This window comes from Osmerus eperlanus, chromosome 14 (assembly GCF_963692335.1).
Source record: "Osmerus eperlanus chromosome 14, fOsmEpe2.1, whole genome shotgun sequence".
In the NCBI taxonomy this organism is placed as follows: domain Eukaryota; kingdom Metazoa; phylum Chordata; class Actinopteri; order Osmeriformes; family Osmeridae; genus Osmerus; species Osmerus eperlanus.
The window spans coordinates 14,502,966-14,521,521 of NC_085031.1; the positions used below are offsets into that span (position 1 = coordinate 14,502,966).

Consider the following 18,556-nt stretch of genomic DNA (forward strand, 5'->3'; position numbering starts at 1 on the left):
ATCTTGCCTCAGATCCACCTCTCTCAGGCACCATGCTATAGGGTGTGTTTGATTTAGTCTGTGACTTAAGAACAACATGTGAAGCGTTGCATTATCCCAGCTTATTTATTTACTGTACAGATCATTCCACCCTGTGTGCGTGTGCGTTTAATAAAGGACATTTTGTCTCATGCCCTGTTTTGATATGTTAATAATGGTTTGCTGGTCATTTACCTGTACTTATGTGTGACTGAAGACAGATTGTGCAATAAGTTGATTAAGTTGATTGTGAGGTGTACAAAATCTAATATTTTTCCTTTGTATTTTATACTGCTAAGATCCGCTGCACCTATGCTTTTGAAAGGCTGCTTGTTGCTTGTGGACCCAAGGATCAGATGCAGCAGCCAAGGACCTTTTCAAGTTTTAAGATGGAGCCTTTTGGGGGGTTTTGTAACTGCTTGAACATTCTCTGTAACTTTCTGAAAAGTTAATCATATAAACACAAACTCACGTTGCATGAAAGATGCGTTGTAAAACCTGAAGTCTATTTGTGGGCTGCTGCTTCTGGTGCAGAAGATCCGATGTTCACCCCAAACGCTTGGTGTGTTTGTCTCCTCTAGAAGAGAAAAGTTACCAGGGCAGGCAGACCACCACACTGTGGCTTACAGGCTGTGTCTAAATCCTATTTTATAACCTGGCTTGCCTCCTTTAACATCCCATGTTTTTAGTAGTATGCACATACTGCAGGATTGAGACTCAGCCAAACGCACACCACTGTGCTGGCAAAGTCACTATTTATTATTGATAAAGTTAGTGCGGCATGTTCTATAACGATCCTTCCATCAAATGCATCCATCCAAAGAACTGATGTACTGTCCTGTTTTGATGATGTCATGATGACAGTGAAGTGGCCGGGGTGTCCCATAATGTAATGTATCTCAAAAGAGCAGTGTGTGGTAAAACATAGACATCCATGATTAAAAAAAGCTATGGAGCACTTGTCCATAAAACATCCTAGTTTAGTTACCGGAGTTTAGGACTTTGCTCATGTACTGTTTGTCGACGTTGCTTGTTTGGACACTAGTGCTTATTTTCGGACAAATAGATATTAAATTAAACATGAAAGCACTGTTCACTCATATAAAGAAACTGTCGTATTGGCAGTAAATTGTACTTGCTCTCAAGGAAAGCTGTAAAGAGATGTTTGTTATGTAAATTATTTTTTAAAACACTGCTGTAATACTGATTTGAATCAGACGGCACTGGTACATTTTCCATTGAGAGCTGTCCTATTGGCAATAAACGAACGATACTTCATACTTCATTTTGGCTTTTCAATAGTAGTCTCCCCACATTGCTGCTGTGGGCTGATGCTGTGCCATCCACTATTCCAACCGTCTCTCAACACTAGTTTGAAACCATCTAAATAAACAACTATGTTTTTACTTCCTCTCCTTACACGCAACTGCACTTATCATTTGCTGTAATGTTTGTCTTCATCGCGGGGGAGACTACTAGCTTTAATGAAACCCGTTGTACTGATTTTGTGTTAAATATGAACTGAAAATGTGCTCCTCAAAACTGAATAAAGATAACTGAATGTACTCTTTACCTGGTCCCCTGTATCATTGAAAGATCAGATTTTAAGTATAATTTACTCGAGACTAACGTACCCAGTGTGAGATCAACAGTGCTGTAAAAACTATTATTGTAAAACAGTTACACTCAAAACAATTACTCCTTTGTGTGCATGTACCATTTAGCTTTTTATGCCTTTTTGTTCAGTGGCTGAAATGGGATTCGAACCCTAGCCCCCAATAGTATGTGCATCCTGACTGTATACTCACATAGGTAAATATAGCACTATGCCCCTAATATTTTTCCATTTTTTTATCACGTATTCCTTTCACTCATTTGTTGATCGATTTTTGCTTTGCTACAGTAGATGTGATACTGAGGAACATGGCATGTGTAATACTGAGGGTAAATGATATGGACTATTGTAGCTCGTTACACACACAAACTGTTCTCAATGTACGTGCACATTTATTTATTGCATGAAAAAACTTGGATCCCCAAGTAACCAAATACTCAACTAGGTTCACTCCGAGCAGGATCATATCATACACAGACAGGGACTCACATTCCCAGCAGGATCATATCATACACAGACAGGGACTCACATTCAGGATAGAACTTCCAGATGAGCTGCAGGATTCCAACATTCTCATGGAATTCTATGAAAAATATTTCCCTTGTCTGCCCCTTGAATATCTGATAGGACATGTGCTCCACAAAACCTCTGACCCCCCATTCAGTCTAGTCAGATTATTCAAGAGGAAGAGAAAAAGGACAGTTGGTTTTATTGAAAATTCAAACGTGAATGAAAAAGAAATATGTTCCACAACACCAAATGACACACTGTAAAACAGCATGGAAAGAAATAATGTGTTAAAAGTTACTGGTTTACAAAAAACATAACAGGTTTTATAAAATAAGAAACTCTGGATAAGTCACATTGTTGAGCTCACAAAGCAGAGGAAAGTCACTGAACCAGGAGGAGAGACAGAGAGATGGAGCAGAGGAAGGAAGAGACCATATTCAGAGAGAAGCACTTGATTGAAGCATAGGAGCAACAAAATGGACGTTTAGTTGATGGGGAATGTATCACCTAGCCTCTCTCCCTCCCTCCACCACTCTCCTTCCATCCCTCATCTTCCTTCCAGTGTTGTAAGGACCTAAACAAGCCACGATCATGTGACTAGATGATAAAGATGATAGGACGCATGTTGGAACAGACATGCAGCCAGTGGAACAGACATACAGTAGAACACAGTAGCGCCCAGAGTAGAGACTACACTAGAACATTTAGAAGAAACCGTTCTTGGGTAAAATGTGTCTTTAGGACTCGTTAACACAAAAAACACACAGCAGAAAACCATCTTAATCGTCTTCATCATCATCATCAATGGAGGTAGGTAACATGACACATTTGTATACCAATAGATAAGCATGTTGCACTTGAAAGTGACTCAGATTGACTGGCATGACATGCCTCTGTGCCAAAGTCTGCCATTGGTCCATTACATCTACACATCTAATATGTCGATGGGTGCACTTGAAATTGTTTACCTGACAGGGCAAGTAAGCTGAATATTTTTGTTTTAAATAAAGGAATGGTTTCGGTGTAGAAGTGCAAACCTGAGCTTTGAGGCTCCAGGGACTTGGTAGTGAAACAATGTAATTTAAACTAATGGAAGTAAGCAAAATTTAAGTTAGTTTATATTAACATATCAAACATATTAATGCATAAACAATCATCAAAACTGGTTTTGCAACTCAAAATCCATTGCAAAATTGAAAAGAATTAAGGAAAACAACAAAATCACAATCAACGATGTTCCCTTGCAACGACACGCCTTCTACTGCCTCGCTCTGCATTTGCATAACACCACCCAGTCCCATTGTGATGTCACCACATTCTCCCAGGGCCCCAAGAGATTCTATTTGTCTTTCTTGGTCTCTGTCTCCTCCTGGGCATCGACCTCTGCCTCTGGCTCCTCCTCCTCGGGGACAGGCGGGAACTGTGATTCGCTCAGCTTGTCGCCATGGTCACCCTTGTTCTTTGAGAGCTTCTTGGACTTCTGGTACAGCTCGTTCAGGTTGAACTCACGGATGATGTTCTCCTGATGACACAGGCTGGGTTACAGGCGTCTGTGTGTGTGCACACGTGATACTAGCCCACTCCATCCATAGATATATATAAAGGTCTTTTATATATATAAAAGACCTTTATATATATCTATGGATGGAGTGGGCTAGTATCACGTGTGCAGGTAGATGGAGTCATATATATATATATATATATATATATATATATATATATATATATATATATATATATATATATGACTCCATCTACCTGGCCACACACTATAAATAAACATGGGCGTGAGTGTGTGCTTGTCTCTCACCTCAGTGAAGGTCCAGGACACAGCCCTTCCCTTCTTGTCCACCTGGGGGCGCCTCATTACTTCCTTCCCCCCCTGGAAGAGCACCAGAGAGGGCAGCTGCTTGGACAGGGGGGAGGTGCTGACCTTGTACCTGGGAGAGGGGGGAGGAGTATGGGCATAAAGGGGAGGGAAATGGAGTGGGAGAGACAGAGAGATAAAAGTGAGGAAGTAAAGAAGGAGAAAATATGGTCTTAGGTGACTGGTGAGTTGGTTGACAGACAGACACAGAGCAACAGACAGAGCGACAGACACCTACGTCTTAGAAACGTCTCCATATCTGCCGATGTCCACCTTGCCAAACTTCAGCCCGGTACAGTTGTACCTGTGAAAAGTTACAGAGTTTACTCTGCAATTCCTGGTCAAACTCGGACACACTGCTTCATTTAGAAGTGGGAGATAGGACTGTGTGTTTTTCATGGTATGTGTAACTAGCTGTCATTTCGTAATAGGAAGCTGTGATGATGTGTGTGTGTGTGTGTGCATGGTCTTACTTGAGCGACAGATCTGCGTAGACAGAAGCGAAGGACTGGCACTCAGGAGACCAGTTGGCAAAGAACTCTACAATCCAGGTCACACGGTTATCTCTTTCCAACTCATCCTGCAAACACACACACCACATTGTTACGCTGCGTGTTCCACTAGGGCAGGCTCTACGGAGAGGACGAATGTATGGAGCTCACCTCTATGGTTTTGTCGCTGAAGTATTTGATGTACTCAGGGCCCATGTAGAGAGGAGGCTTGCAAGTCATCAGGAGCACTGAAACACACAATCACACCAGAGCACTGAGTCGGTATGCGCGTGTGTGTGTGTGTGTGTGTGTGTGTGTGTGTGTGTGCGTGTGCGTGTGTGTGTGGAGGGGGTTACAGGCCAATGCAGGTGATGTATTATTGTGTGTGTGTACTGATGCAGTGAGTGTGTGTGAGTGTTTGCGGTTGATACCTTAAGGTGTGTGTGTGTGTGTGTGCACTGACCGATGCAGAGGGTGAGGTATAGTAGGCCCATACGGATGTCTAGTCGGAAGAAGAGGATGACGTTGGCCACCTTGCTGAAGAGGATGATGTTCCCTACATGCTGTTCCACCGTGACTGTGGGGGGAGGAGGGTGAAGATAAAGTATTACAGAAGAAAACAACTGAGTGAAATTAAGAATAGGTATCAGGAGAAGATGTGAACAATAACAAAGGAACAATGGCCAAACATAAAAGCACAGATAAGAAAGTGTCAACGACAAACACAAAACAGTCTCAGACCCTTTCCCGGACCATCTCTAAACTCCTTGTTTACAAAACAACTCTTTCCGACGTGTCCCAACAACCACACTAGAGTTTAACCTATCAAATCTCCATGAACACTAGCTTAGGTGGTATGACGAGCTGTGAGGAGTGTGTCGCATCCAAGAACGAAACCCCTACTTACTGGCTCTCCTGTTCTTCATCATGACAATGGCGCTGAGAAACATGAGGACCTCCACCTCTCTCTGAGGACGAGATAAACAGTAACCATCACTGACAAACACACACATTTCATGAAACTGAAGGCACAGACTAGTAAAAACGTACTATGGAGTACTGTTATATTAAACACGCAGTCCTGTAAAATAAAACCTCCCTTCTCTGTTGCTACTTACCTACCCAGCGTCATTTGGCTACCTTGCTATATATTCACCACTACAAGGCCGCTTTAGCATCCATAAAAGCTCCGCAGTGACATAGCACTGGCCCGGCTAGCATCCGTTCAGATGGGTGTGCACCTGCTCCTATCACCCGTCATGTTCTGTCCTGTCCATCTAAACACCCGTTCACAAATACATCCGAAACCGAAGGATAATCTTGAGAGGAGCAGGGCGAAACTGTCCTCCCATCCATCAGACTTGAGTTAAACTCACGAGTAGGATGTTGATGGCATATGGCAACCACACATTAGCTGGCTAGCTAGCGTAGCCATCAGTCACCAATTGTACGGAGTTACAGCTAGTACTATACTGGTTAACTAGGCTGCGTCAGCTTTTAGCTTGTAATGCTAATTCCAGGGCCCATTTGCCATATCTCTCTAACCACCCCGCATTTGCTACGTTTGTTTTAATAACCATTTCCACACCCTTCGGTACTGACCCAGTCAAAGTCACAAGGATTGCCATCCTCTCGTTGTGTCGAAAGATGGTCGCAGATTCCTGGAGTCTTGCGGACTGCTAGGAAAGCTATCGACATGAAAAGCGACGAGACATAATACGGTTTTAGCAGCCACTTGTACACTAACGGCAAGTGGTAGAGGAACGCGAGGAGAGGGGTCAATAAAGCCATTTCCTAAGATACACAAATAGCGCAGAAGAAGAAAGGGGATGCGAGGCCGTCCTCGCAATGTGGTGCAATGTTGAACTAACAGTGCGACCGCTAACTGTATTTTCAGTCGGCCAATACATACAACCTGAATTAAAGGGGCGGAAGCAAGTGCGGAGGTCATCGCGGACAAATATAAATGATTGGCTAGTTAAGATACCTATTGCTTTGCGATTGGCTCTGAGATCTAGAAGAGGGCGGATACAGGAAGATGGGACCTCTCCATTTTCTACGATTCGACGCTGAGTTTAATGAAAACAGATTGCACTTTTGGTAACAAGTCTAAAAACACAGGCCCTTGGAGGACAAGTACAGTACAACATAATCGAGAGCAGACACATATTACATCTCAAATTTAATAGCGTTAGCATGAATCAAAACAATCTACACTATTAAGTAAACAATACTTAAATACAATACACAGTACTAACTTAAAGGCCTGATTGTGAAACAGAGAGTGCTACAGTGGCTGGCTTAGCCTTAGCAACATTCTATCATAGGCTTACATTTTTCATTTATTTAGTAAAATACTAGTGCTTTTTATATCTATTCTGTGTGCATTTGTAGCCGATGTGTATCGGTGAAACTCACTCCTCAGGTATGTAACAGGCCACCCGCATCAACGAATAGCTAGCTTTTCGTTGGCGTAGTTGGTAGTGGTGGCGCTTGGGAAGCCAGAGGTGGTAAGTTCCAACCCAGTGCGGGACGATTTGCCCGATACCTCTGACGGAGCTTGCAAGACCACGTCTGTTACACATTCATACTAAGCATTTGCATTGGGAACACTCTAAGGTAAATATACTGTATTTGGCTAGTGCACAGCTTGCTTATGGATCACCATTCACAGACTGGGATCAAGTAGCAGCAATGGGGCCGGTTTCAACCTCGAAACAAACCCCAACATTCCACAGGCATTTATTTATTTCACAATCATTTAGTAATACTACTGAATGATTTTTTCCTAAAGAAACATTAGGCTTCTCCAATACCATAAATCATCCTTACAATAATTTTTTATCCAAAAACAACCTCTAGGCTTTACTCCTGTAGACCTCTAGATCTTCCTGTGTCTACTTATGGATATGAGTGGAATGGATTGTAATAAACAGCAAATACGCTGTCCATCATCTTGCTTTCTGATACGCAGATTCTTCCAGCTGTGTCTAAGGACCAGAGCCTAAGGGTTGTTTCTGAGTAGGACCTAAACCAAGCCTGTCAACATTGGCACACAGAGAAATAAATGCATTTGGACAGATGAATCAGCAATGGTAGAGAAGGAAAGAGACAACGACGAACAAAAGACAGAAAAATAAATAAACAGGAGTTCCACCAAGTTGGAGGCTGGGCCAAAATAAATGAACTGTTTGTGGTGAAGGTTAAGTGGGGGAGGTAGTTAATGTAACACCTGCAAGCCTGGTGGCTATAGAGACTTACTTCCTGTTTAAACAGGATAAACTGAAATACATGTGTTTGATTGTTGGAAGGGTGACCTTGAGGTCATCATTCTTACTGTGTGTGTTGCAGTAAACTGAGATTAAGATGAATATCACCGTGTTCATCATAGGTGTAAATGTAACATTAGCTAAAATAGTTAATAGCTAAAAGTCCATTTTCTAAAGGCATTTAATGTTTGGTTGCTAGGTGTGTAGAGAGTTTCTTGTGTTGATCCCCACTTGAAATGCGTCCAACAACAAAGAATGGCTATCCAAATGGCTGTTGTGGGATAGCATACTTCCAAAGTTGGACTTTCTATATCTCAGAACCAATGTTCCCATTGGTTGGATTTTTTAGATGTCCGTTTTCTGATTGGCTTTGAGCCACGCTCGCCGATTGGTTTGCGGCCTCCTTCTCACGCTCCGCCTTCTCCCGCATGAGGTTCCTACGGTGATAGAACAGGTATCCTGGCAACAGGAAGCCGGCCAATGAGAAGAGGAGCAGGGATAAGTTGATCTGTTGATTGGAGAAGAGAGAAACACCGTTGTGAAGGAAGATGGTTCAGTGAGGTCTGTTTTCCATAATGTAAGTAGATGTATTGGTATATGGATGTTTGTGTGTATGTACCAGTTGGCCCCTGCATTCACTCATGCTAGTATTCATATTTGAATGTGAGGGAATATGCCTGCAAGTGTGTGACTAAGTGTATTTTTCAGAATATGTGTGTGTGTACACGTGTGTATGCGGTGTGTGTGTATCTGTGTGTGTATGCAATGTGTGTGTCTGTGTGTGTGTGTGTGTGTGTATGCGTGTGTATGCGGTGTGTGTCTCACCCAGTATGGGTCTCCATTGAGCTGTCCCACCATGACCATGAAGAGAGGTTGTTGCAGCAGAGCAAACAAAGCGCTGATCATAGACTGCAGCCCTGTCAACGTCCCAAAGTGATTGGCCGGGTATCTGGAGAGGGGCGGGGACACAGTGGCCAATTAGAACTGTGGTTCTCAATTGTGGTGGTGTGGGAGGGGATGACGTTGATCAGATAAGATATTACATTTTACGTCACACTTTTGTCCAAAACGACCTTAAATAGTGCATGTAGAAACTTAAGTACATCGTGCATATAGAAAGTACGGTGGGTATTACATTTTTTAAGCAGGTTCTACAAGTTTTGATGTATGTAAACTGATTAGAGCTGGTCCTGGGCCAGTTGTATTTAAGCTATTATTGCTGGTCCTGGCCTTCATCAGCTGTATGTAAACTGTGATTATCGCTGGTCCTCGCCTTCATCAGCAGTATGTAAACTGTGATTAGAGCTGGTCCTGAGTCAGTACTTACACAGCAGCGTAGAGACCTCCACAGCAGGAGTGGGCGAAACCTCGGACCACCGTGTGGAGGATGAAAGAGACCACCTGAGTGAGAGAGGTAGGGACAGGGGGAGGGAGAGAGAGAGGAATGGAGGGAGAGAGAGAGAGAGGGAGAGGGAGAGAGTAGGAGGAAGAAAGTAAAAAACGGCAATCATCCATGTAGGTGACGTTTCCATATTTATATATACATATATATGTGTGTGTGTTCACACCTGAAGCGGTAGATTATCTACGAGGGAGAGAATTCCAAAGGTGACCAACAGGAGGTTGGTGAAAATGAAAGCTCGGATGGCATTGGTCAATTTCTGGATCTTCCTGTCTCTCTTTGGAGGCTCTGGTTGGCTGGAGAGTCAAACAAGTGAAAAATGTTTATCTTATCTTTACTCTAGGACAATCCTCCTGACACAGTCACACACACACACACACATACACACACACACACACACCTACCTCTTCACAGTCTCAGACTGTGTGGCGCCCTCAACCTCACACTCCTTCATCCTCCAGTCCATGATGTAGCCAATCAGAGGACAGGTGAGCAAACACAGCAGCTGCAGGGTTCCAAAGATTGACGCATACAAACCCACTAAGGACAAGCACACACACACACAAAAGCATGCACACACACATGCAGATACATACACACACTCACGCACACACACACAAATGCATGCACACATACACACACACATACAGCCACACCCACAAGCATGCAAGCATACATACATTTAGTTTGTGAATTATTTGTAAACAATAAACCTAAGCACTGATACACATGTCAATCTAGGATTCACAAACAAACATAATCAGAGACCATCCTCTAACTAATTTAGATGGATTTCTATTGCTGGAACTTCCCCCTCTCTCTTCCAGACTGTCACTCACCTTGCTTCTCCGCCTCCTCCACCAACTCGTCAGAAGCTGCAGGTGAGACAGACAAGCAGGCAGACAGACAGGCAGACAAGTCAGGTGGCTGAGCGGTGAGGGAGTCGGGCTAGTAATCTGAAGGATGCCAGTTCGATTCCCGGCCGAGTCAAATGACGTTGTGTCCTTGGGCAAGGCACTTCACCCTACTTGCCTCGGGGGGATGTCCCTGTACTTACTGTAAGTCGCTCTGGATAAAAGCGTCTGCTAAATGACTAAATGTAAAATGTAATGTAAATGTAAGTCAATAAAGGTTGTAAACTCTTTCAGAACACTGAAATATAAGTGGTCCACCTATAGACCTGTATTGTGGGTGTACATGGGTCTTACGGTGCGGGTCGCCGTGGATGACCAGGAACTCCAGCATCTTGTTCATGGCGCCCATGAAGAAGATGATGCGCAGCTGCGTCATCGCCATAGTGATGATACTCCAGAGAAAGATGGGCGAGCAGACAGAGCGTCTGAATGGTGGAGACCCCTCTGATGTCACACAAGAAAGGGCAGGGCTATGAGTCTGGCTGCCGAAATAGTTGACCTGATAAGTGACTGTTCTGTCACGTTCTGTTAGGTTGTTCAATGTAAGTTATACTGGGTTCTCGGGTTCTACATCTATTGTTTATTTTGCAGTTCTATGGTTTCTATGGGAGTCAGGTGGCTGAGCGGTTAGGGAATCGGGCTAGTAATCCGAAGGTTGCCAGTTCGATTCCCGGTCATGCAAACTGACGTTGTGTCCTTGGGAAAGGCACTTCACCCTGCTTGCCTTGGGGGAATGTCCCTGTACTTACTGTAAGTCGCTCTGGATAAGAGCGTCTGCTAAATGTTTTACTCCATTCTATCACACTTGATTAGATTTTAACCCTTGTGTTATCTTCGGGTCATTCTGACCCATCAGTCATTGTGACCCACCGTCGTATTGCGACAGATTTACCGCATACAAAGACAAAGTGAAGCATTTTCTTTTAACAGCTAGGCTGTCTCAGACCCCCCACATTGCAAAGGTTAAAAGAAAATTATTTTAATTTGTTTTTGTATTGGGTAAAATTGGGTAAACACAACGATGGTTCGTTATGAACCTTTGGGTCATGTGACCCGAAGGCAGCACGAGGGTTAAAAGACTCAAATCTGTGTCTCGATTGGGTGATAGAACATCCAGTCTGTCTTGCTCCTTCTATCTTGTTTTGTGTGATTCTAAGGTTGGTTCCTCACCCTGCATAGAAGACATACCGTTCTGTTCTGAGCCAGGGCCCGGTTCTCCGTTCTTGAGGCCCATGCCTTCCTCAAGACTGGTTTTGTGATTGCAGAAGCGGTCACCTGTCAGCTTGTCGTCCATGACAATACTCGTCAGCTTCACCTTTTTACTGAGAATAAGACAGAAATAGAAGCAAAAAAGAGTGATAATTTCAAAAGAGGGATCAAGAAGAGTGGTAGAAAGGTTACTGAATTTGTTCAGATACAAACTAGTTGGTGTATACTGTGACAATATTTAAATAGGATGAGGATGATGATGATGATGATTGGGGTGTCATGGATACTGACGTGTATCTGATGTCCTCAGGGGCGGGGAAAGATTCTGATGGCCAATTGACAAAGCAGTTGAGGAAGACAAGGCAGGCCATCCCCGCCCACACCCACATGATTACCCTGAAGGACACACCCATGTCATAGATCAACTGGAGAGAGGAGAGAGAAGGGGAGAGAGAGGGAGGGAAAGAGGAGAGAAAAGGGGAGAGAGAGGAAGGGAAAGAGGAGAGAGAAGGGGAGAGAGAGGGAGGGAAAGAGAGAGAAGGGGACAAGAGCAAAAACACAAAAATCAGACTCAACTCCATGTGGGACACTTTTGTAGGGTCAACTTCTATTTTCAAACACAGCTAAAAACTTGACTGCACTTATTTAGTCTTACCCACTGTAATAAGATCAACATTTCAACCCTGTAAGTGCTGAGTGTGAGTCAAATCAAGCACACTCAGTTGACTCTCTTACTTTGACCCCTGGGAAGGTGACGGCTGAGGAGGCATAGGAACCAATCATGATGGACAAGATGGTGGACCGCACATTCCCAAACATGTTAGGTAGCTAGAGGAGAGAGAGTGGGAAGGAGAGAGGGGGAGAGAGAGAAGAGTGTGGGTGAAGAGAGGGGGTTGGAGAGAGAGAGAGATGGAGAAAAAGAGGGGATAAGAATGTGGAAAGTAAAACAGGGACTGTAAGCATTCATCCATCACAGTAAGTGGAAAATGTTTGTGCAGGCTGCCGTTCTACAAGTTGACCAGCAGGTGGCCATGTGATCTGCTCTGATGTGGGAGATGCAGAGAAACACACAGTTTAACACAAACACACACGCACACTACTTTAGTGTCTGTGTAAGCTCTGTGACTAGGAATGCACAGCCACGATCTGACATGTTGTAGGAATGGGGTGTGTCCAACAGCACAGAGCGAGATGAGAAAAAACGACAACTAATGTGTTTTCTGTGCAGAAAAATAAGTAGCAAATAGTTCAAATAGTCCATGCTAAGAGCTGTGTCATACCCTTTCCCATTGAGTCAATGATAAAGTGCCAGTTTAGACACACACTCATACAGACCATTCAGTTAATAATACATATCCCCTCTCTGTCCCAGAAGCAATATGCATGACAGGACATCTCTGTTTGTCTGGGTGCCTTTCCCGCTTAAAAAACACTGCAGGTCTTGCTATTTAAAACATAGACATAAACCCCATGAACACAGACATATCGTCAGTGGTGTTGATATGAACAGCAGGATCAAAGTGTATGTGTGTACTATTTGGCTGTGGTTTCTAAGTTCAACTAAGGCCATCATTCTCTCGTTCTCTTGTCCTTCTCGTCATCCCCCTTTCTCTTCCTCTCCTCACCTATTTCTATCAAATGTTTTTCCATGCTTCCTTCTCTTACTACGCTCTCTCTTTCCATCCTTAGCACTCTCCCTCTGGTTTTCCACCTTTCCCTCTGACTCCTCTTTACAACTCTTTATGTCTCTCTCTCCTTCCAAGGGTGTGCTTGCTCCAGGTTTTGACAGCAAGTATAGACAGTTGTACCAGGACAGGGAGATATAACACACACACACACAAACACACACAAACACACACAAACACACACAAACACAGGAAAGCATGCAGGTAGGTAGGTGGACAGACAGGCAGACAAGTGGGCAGACAGATAGACAGTATGGGTGACATGTAATTTAATAGACAGGAAAGATCCCTCGGTTCAGGTAACATCTAATGATAGACACACATATAAATACTCTCATACACACACACACATCCACAAATCAAAACACACCTAAAAATGTGTACACACACTAACCTACTTAGCAATTTCCCAATAGATTCAAATAAGGATAGCTCAAAACAGATAGAGCAAGGGAGGAAAACAGAGACAGATAGACTGGGAGAGAGGAAAGGAGGAAGGAGGCTAAAGAAAGACCAGAGAATTCTAAAGTTAGAGTCAGAACGTTGACTACATTCTAGAAGTCCTGAAGAGGAGATGAGAGGAACAGGACAGGGGAGTGAAAGAAACTGTCGGAAAGAGGGAACAATATGGAAAGGAAGAGTTAGAAAGAGAGAGAGAAAGAGTGTAGTGTGTCATTATGTGTTTTGGGCAGGTTTGGAGAGGGGGTGGGGGCAAGGGGAGGGCGTGAAGACAGATCAGAGATGTGATTGGTTGAGGAACACATGCCAGCATTTTAGCCCCAAGGCAGAACAGCATGTGTCTAGTTGCGGCCAAAATAAATGCGCCCACACAAACATGCCTCCAAGCACACACACACACTTCTAGGCACGTTATTAGGAACCTATTGCATCATGTAACACAAATTTAAATATATGCGTGTGTATGTGAGTGACAGCAACATATATGTATGTCATGTTTACTGCTTCTGTGAACTTACTTGTTCAGTGTGTTACGTGTTAGTCTAACCGTGTGTGTGTGTGTGTGCGTCTGTGCGTGTTTTACCGTCAGAGAGGTGAAGGTGAGGCAGATACCACCAAAGCCGTTAAATGAGACAGCAATGAAGATGAGGACCGACAAGTCTGGGAGAGGAGGAGGAAGAAGAAGGGGGTTGAAGGGGATGATGGATCAATCATTTCACTCAAACGAGCTCTCGCGATATGATTGACAAGCAAAGACTCGATCAACAGGTTATTACCAGATACCCTCTCAGGCATCAGAGAATAATGCCAACCCTCAGTATCGTACTCATAAAGAATGTTGGTGAGACAGCAGCCTACCTTCAGGGTTGTAGGCTGCTGCGGCAATCAGGGCACATGAGAACGCAAAACACGCACTGCGAAACAGATAGAACAAGATGGGGATGATGATGGGGGGGATTGTTTAGACGTTAGCTCGATCTCTGTAACATTTTCCTAATAATCATTTTCATTATCTTTGTTAACATTTTAAAACGTTTACGGTGATGATGACGATGAGGAAGATTAAAGAATGCGGTCCCATACCTGCCGAGAAGGCGAAGTGGGCGGGGCCCAAACTTGTCCATCAGGATCCCCAGAGGAAGAGTGGCCGCGCTCAACAGGAAGGAGCCAATTGTAAAGCCCAGATTCAGCATCTCTTCCTGATCCACGCAGCTCGGCCAATCACCACTCTCCCAGGAGCTCACGTTGCTGACGACCGTCTCGTTGTCTGGGAGGCGGTGAGGGGTGGAGAGGAGGGGTGAGAGAAAGGGAGTTGAGTGAGGGAAAAGAATGAGAATCAGAGAAAAAAAAGTAGTAAAGAATGAAAAAAGAGAAAGAAAGGTGAGTTAATCGCACTTAGGCAACATAGTTCCCTGCCACTAAACTATCAATGCACGTATGTTTATCCTTTAGCATCGACCAGGCAGATTAGCCCTCGCTGAGGTAACAAGCTTGCCCACCCACCTGTGCATAAGTGAGAGTAGAAACCCTCTTTCTTCAGCATGATGAGAAGGGAGCCCCAGCCCAGCAGCACAGCGGAGAACAGCAGGTTCTCCACCACCGCCGTCACGGCCATCCACCACCGCCTCCGGAAGGCCTGAGACAGGGAGGGCGCCATGGCTGGGGGGGCGAAGGAGTGGTCGGGAGACAACAGGGAGGAGGGGAAGGGAGCAAGGGAGGGGAGGAGAGGGAGGAGAGGGAGGGTGTGGTGTGGGGATAGGGACAGAGAGACACATTAAGGACTAAGTAACAACAAACTGATTTCGAATCTTCTCAGAAACAGACAGAATGAAGGAGAGTAAGATTAGGGAGCGAGACAGAGAGAAATAGGGACGTGTATAGCAATGACAGTAAACTGTTCTGAAACACAAGGATCAAAACCCTAAACTATTTGGACACGCTCCCAGGACATGTCCTTTATGCCCAGGGCAGGAAAGGAGAGGAGGAAAGCCGAGCAGGAGAAGAGTGATGAGATGAGGAAAGGAGAGGCCTACAGCAGAAACCTACAGGAAATTCACTTCACTTGAATGTGCTTATGCAAACATTCAGATGTTTGCCTGACGGCACATGGACAAGAAATCCTTGTGGCCATGCGTTTGTGTGTATTTTAGTGGGTCTGCTAATGACTGAAATAGCCACCGCACACACATAGAGACTAATGGGGATTAATAAAGCTAAAGAAAAGAGAACCTAGCAAATTGATTTCATTAAGCAACTCGCCAAGCTAACAAAATAGTAATCAATTGTTTATAATAATATAATAAATACCAAGATTGTTCAGAGTTTTTGTCTTCAGAACCTGTGCTGTGATTTATTGTGTCTGTACTGTGTTTGGCTGTGTATATGTGAGCCTAATCCCTCCACACAAACACACCTGCTCAACCATAATATAACACTCTAATACCACTGGGCAGAACCCAGTAACAGACAAGTGCAGTAAAAACAGCGGTAGGAGTTTGAGAGGGAGGTGAACATAAAGACTAGGGGGTAGAAAAGGAGTGAGTTATAGAGATGAAAAAAGTCAGAAAGCGGGGTTGATGACAGTTACTGGGAAGGATTGCATCAGTTCAGACATGGCAGGGGAAGTTGTTGGCATGACTATATATTTATCATGTCTAATTGGTAGCGCCTGCTTACATTGAGGGTCAAAGGTGCTTCCGTCTATCAATGTTGCTGTTTTAGAGAAAAATGTAACACCATTCCAACCTCTCTCGATTTTTCTTTTACTTTGTCCTTCTCTCTCTCTCTCTCTCTCTCTCTCTCTCTCTCTCTCTCTCTCTCTCTCCCTCTCTCTCTCTCTCTCAGCTGTTTCCTCCCGCTTTAGGTCGCGCGCGAACTTTCCTAGTCCTCCATGGGAACTGACAGCTGTGTCCTGGTGCCACTTTGACCATTGGCCGCGCGCGTATTACGCATGGGGAGCTGTGAGAATACCTGTGCTTGCCAAAACAAGCACCATCCTTATTAACACAATAATGTCTCTCAAGCAGGACAAGGCACATAACACAACATGTCCCGACTAAACGTAGCTACGTCTTTTCAGACAACGGAAAATTAAAATAGGCCACTTATCTTTACAATGGCTACTTCCCGTATTAACTATTTAACGGAAGCAGTAGTATGTGTTGATTACTCGACAAATATATATTGGCTAATCAATGACGTAGCCTACATTAAAATAATGAATGAGCAACAAAATTCGTGTCATGTGCATGCAGTGTTAGACAAGGCCTACTTCCTCAAAGAAATATATGATTTGATAAAAAAGAATTTAAACTTACTTTTGTCTCTGAAAGTTCTACCTCTGATTATGTTTTTTTCTTCTCTTCTTTAAATATGTCTTCTGAGGTAGGTTAATGGTCTAATGCTTTTATTATTTTTTACTTGTCGTCTTTCAATACCTACAACAAAGTCTGTCGGAACTTCAATGTGACGGTGTTCTACGCAGAAGTTGAACTTCATGATATCTGTATGGCAAGGTTTGAACGCCTCCCTCCCTTCCCCCTCTTCCCATCTGTCTATAAATGGAAACCAAATCCTAGTTCCATTACCCACTTGCCCCCCTCTCCCCCACACACATACACTACACGTGGCACAACTTTTTAAAAGATTCCTTTACCCCATTAGGCATACCAAATTGACAGTCCCTCAAACACTGAATGTTTGCTTACCAGCGCCGCCTTGTGGATGGCTTTCTAACTACAGGAAGTGTTCCATTGCTATTCTCGTCAGAAATTGATAAGAGGAATATTATCCTCCTTGATGAGTACTTGATGAGGACTCTCAGCTGCTATACTCTACTGTACTGTCCAAATTTTCGAAACACATTTTTTCACATACACAGTGAAAAGAGAGGAGTGGGGAGATGAGAACATAGAAGCCTATAACAGAGTTAAGCATAGCAGGGTACAATAGTACAGTAGAGTATAGTAGAGATCTCATCAAGTAATCATCAATGAGGCAAAACCTTTTTTCGAAACCTTTTTCGAAAATATTGTTTCAACCTTTCAAAACTTTTTTCATATATATTTTTTCAACCTTTCAAGACTTTTTTTGCACAAACTCTCACCCTTTCTTCTCAACATGACCAAGAGGAGGTGACCCCTACACATACCTATCCTACACTATCTTGGTTTACCCCATCCTCCGACACCATGACTAACCCCCTACATCCTCCTGCCACCTGATGTCATAAAGACTAATGAAGGCTATGCTTCCATAGAACTAGATTCTAAAATGGAATGCCATCAACATTCTGTCACAAAATTCTCCTTGATAAGGTAAAGGGATTGCATGATGCAGAATTGAGCACCAGAGGCTTTAAACCTAATGCAGTCATGCTGTCTGAGGGGGTTACAAGAGGCTCAGTCCTGATGTCACAATGTTACCCAACTTACACTGAGCTCCTTATTGGAGACATATGAGGATGGGTAGCGTCAAATAAAATAATCTTGCAGATATTCATAATAACTTGGTTGAGAACTTCTGCATTGTCAAGACTTCCAACCCTCTGTGTTCGTGCATGTCTCATAAAGCCTTACATAACCCTATCTTAGCATGCACAGTACGCATGAGTATGTATTGAATATTTTCTAAATGCATTACTTCTTACGATAAAAAGTTGTCAGTCAACAGTAAATTTAGTGTGACTCTTCCCATACGAATGGTTGCTAAGGTTACCTGTTCCCCACATAAGTACAGAACAGTATGACTTTATTGACCCCCTTGCTCGCTGAATAAGAGACTGAAAACAAGACCTCTTAAATGAACTGTTTTATTGTTGTTTGCCTTTCGTTAAAGCGTTTCACCCACAAATTAAAACAAACTGAGTGTGACACAGTCCGTTGTCCCACGGTAAAAACTCTACAAAAAAGTACTCCCTTATTTAGTCTGAAAGACGACAGGAGATGGTAATCAAATAACAGTAATAGTTCCCATAATTCAGCCATGATAAATTCAGTCAGGGTTCATTTTTTTTGTGTTTATTTATTTTTTGCGTATTGGTAGCAAATGAAGACAGTCTACTCAGTTGAGAAAGGAGGGAAGACGAGAGTAGAAACTGCTAATCACTGGCTTCTCTC

General features: G+C 43.5%; 2 protein-coding genes across 2 annotated transcripts; both read right to left on the bottom strand.

Annotated features, from left to right (window-relative positions):
- Positions 1 to 2,014: 2,014 nt before the first annotated feature.
- On the bottom strand, positions 2,015 to 6,419 carry tmx2b (thioredoxin-related transmembrane protein 2b). Its single transcript, XM_062478038.1, has 8 exons — positions 6,104 to 6,419; positions 5,409 to 5,469; positions 4,965 to 5,078; positions 4,673 to 4,749; positions 4,484 to 4,590; positions 4,249 to 4,314; positions 3,954 to 4,083; positions 2,015 to 3,665 (listed from the first exon to the last, which is right to left on the bottom strand). The coding sequence occupies exons 1-8, from the start codon at positions 6,290 to 6,292 to the stop codon at positions 3,483 to 3,485; spliced, it is 927 nt and encodes a 308-aa protein (XP_062334022.1). The 5' UTR covers positions 6,293 to 6,419; the 3' UTR covers positions 2,015 to 3,482.
- Positions 6,420 to 6,664: 245 nt separating this feature from the next.
- slc43a1b (solute carrier family 43 member 1b) lies at positions 6,665 to 16,963 on the bottom strand. The gene is made up of 16 exons (XM_062478658.1): positions 16,757 to 16,963; positions 14,943 to 15,098; positions 14,523 to 14,706; positions 14,298 to 14,353; positions 14,023 to 14,099; positions 12,031 to 12,123; positions 11,587 to 11,720; positions 11,275 to 11,408; positions 10,381 to 10,530; positions 10,012 to 10,047; positions 9,577 to 9,712; positions 9,339 to 9,468; positions 9,098 to 9,171; positions 8,596 to 8,719; positions 7,083 to 8,278; positions 6,665 to 6,879 (listed from the first exon to the last, which is right to left on the bottom strand). Exons 2-15 carry the CDS (start codon positions 15,094 to 15,096, stop codon positions 8,078 to 8,080), a joined length of 1,683 nt encoding a protein of 560 aa, XP_062334642.1. The 5' UTR covers positions 15,097 to 15,098; positions 16,757 to 16,963; the 3' UTR covers positions 6,665 to 6,879; positions 7,083 to 8,077.
- Positions 16,964 to 18,556: the final 1,593 nt, after the last annotated feature.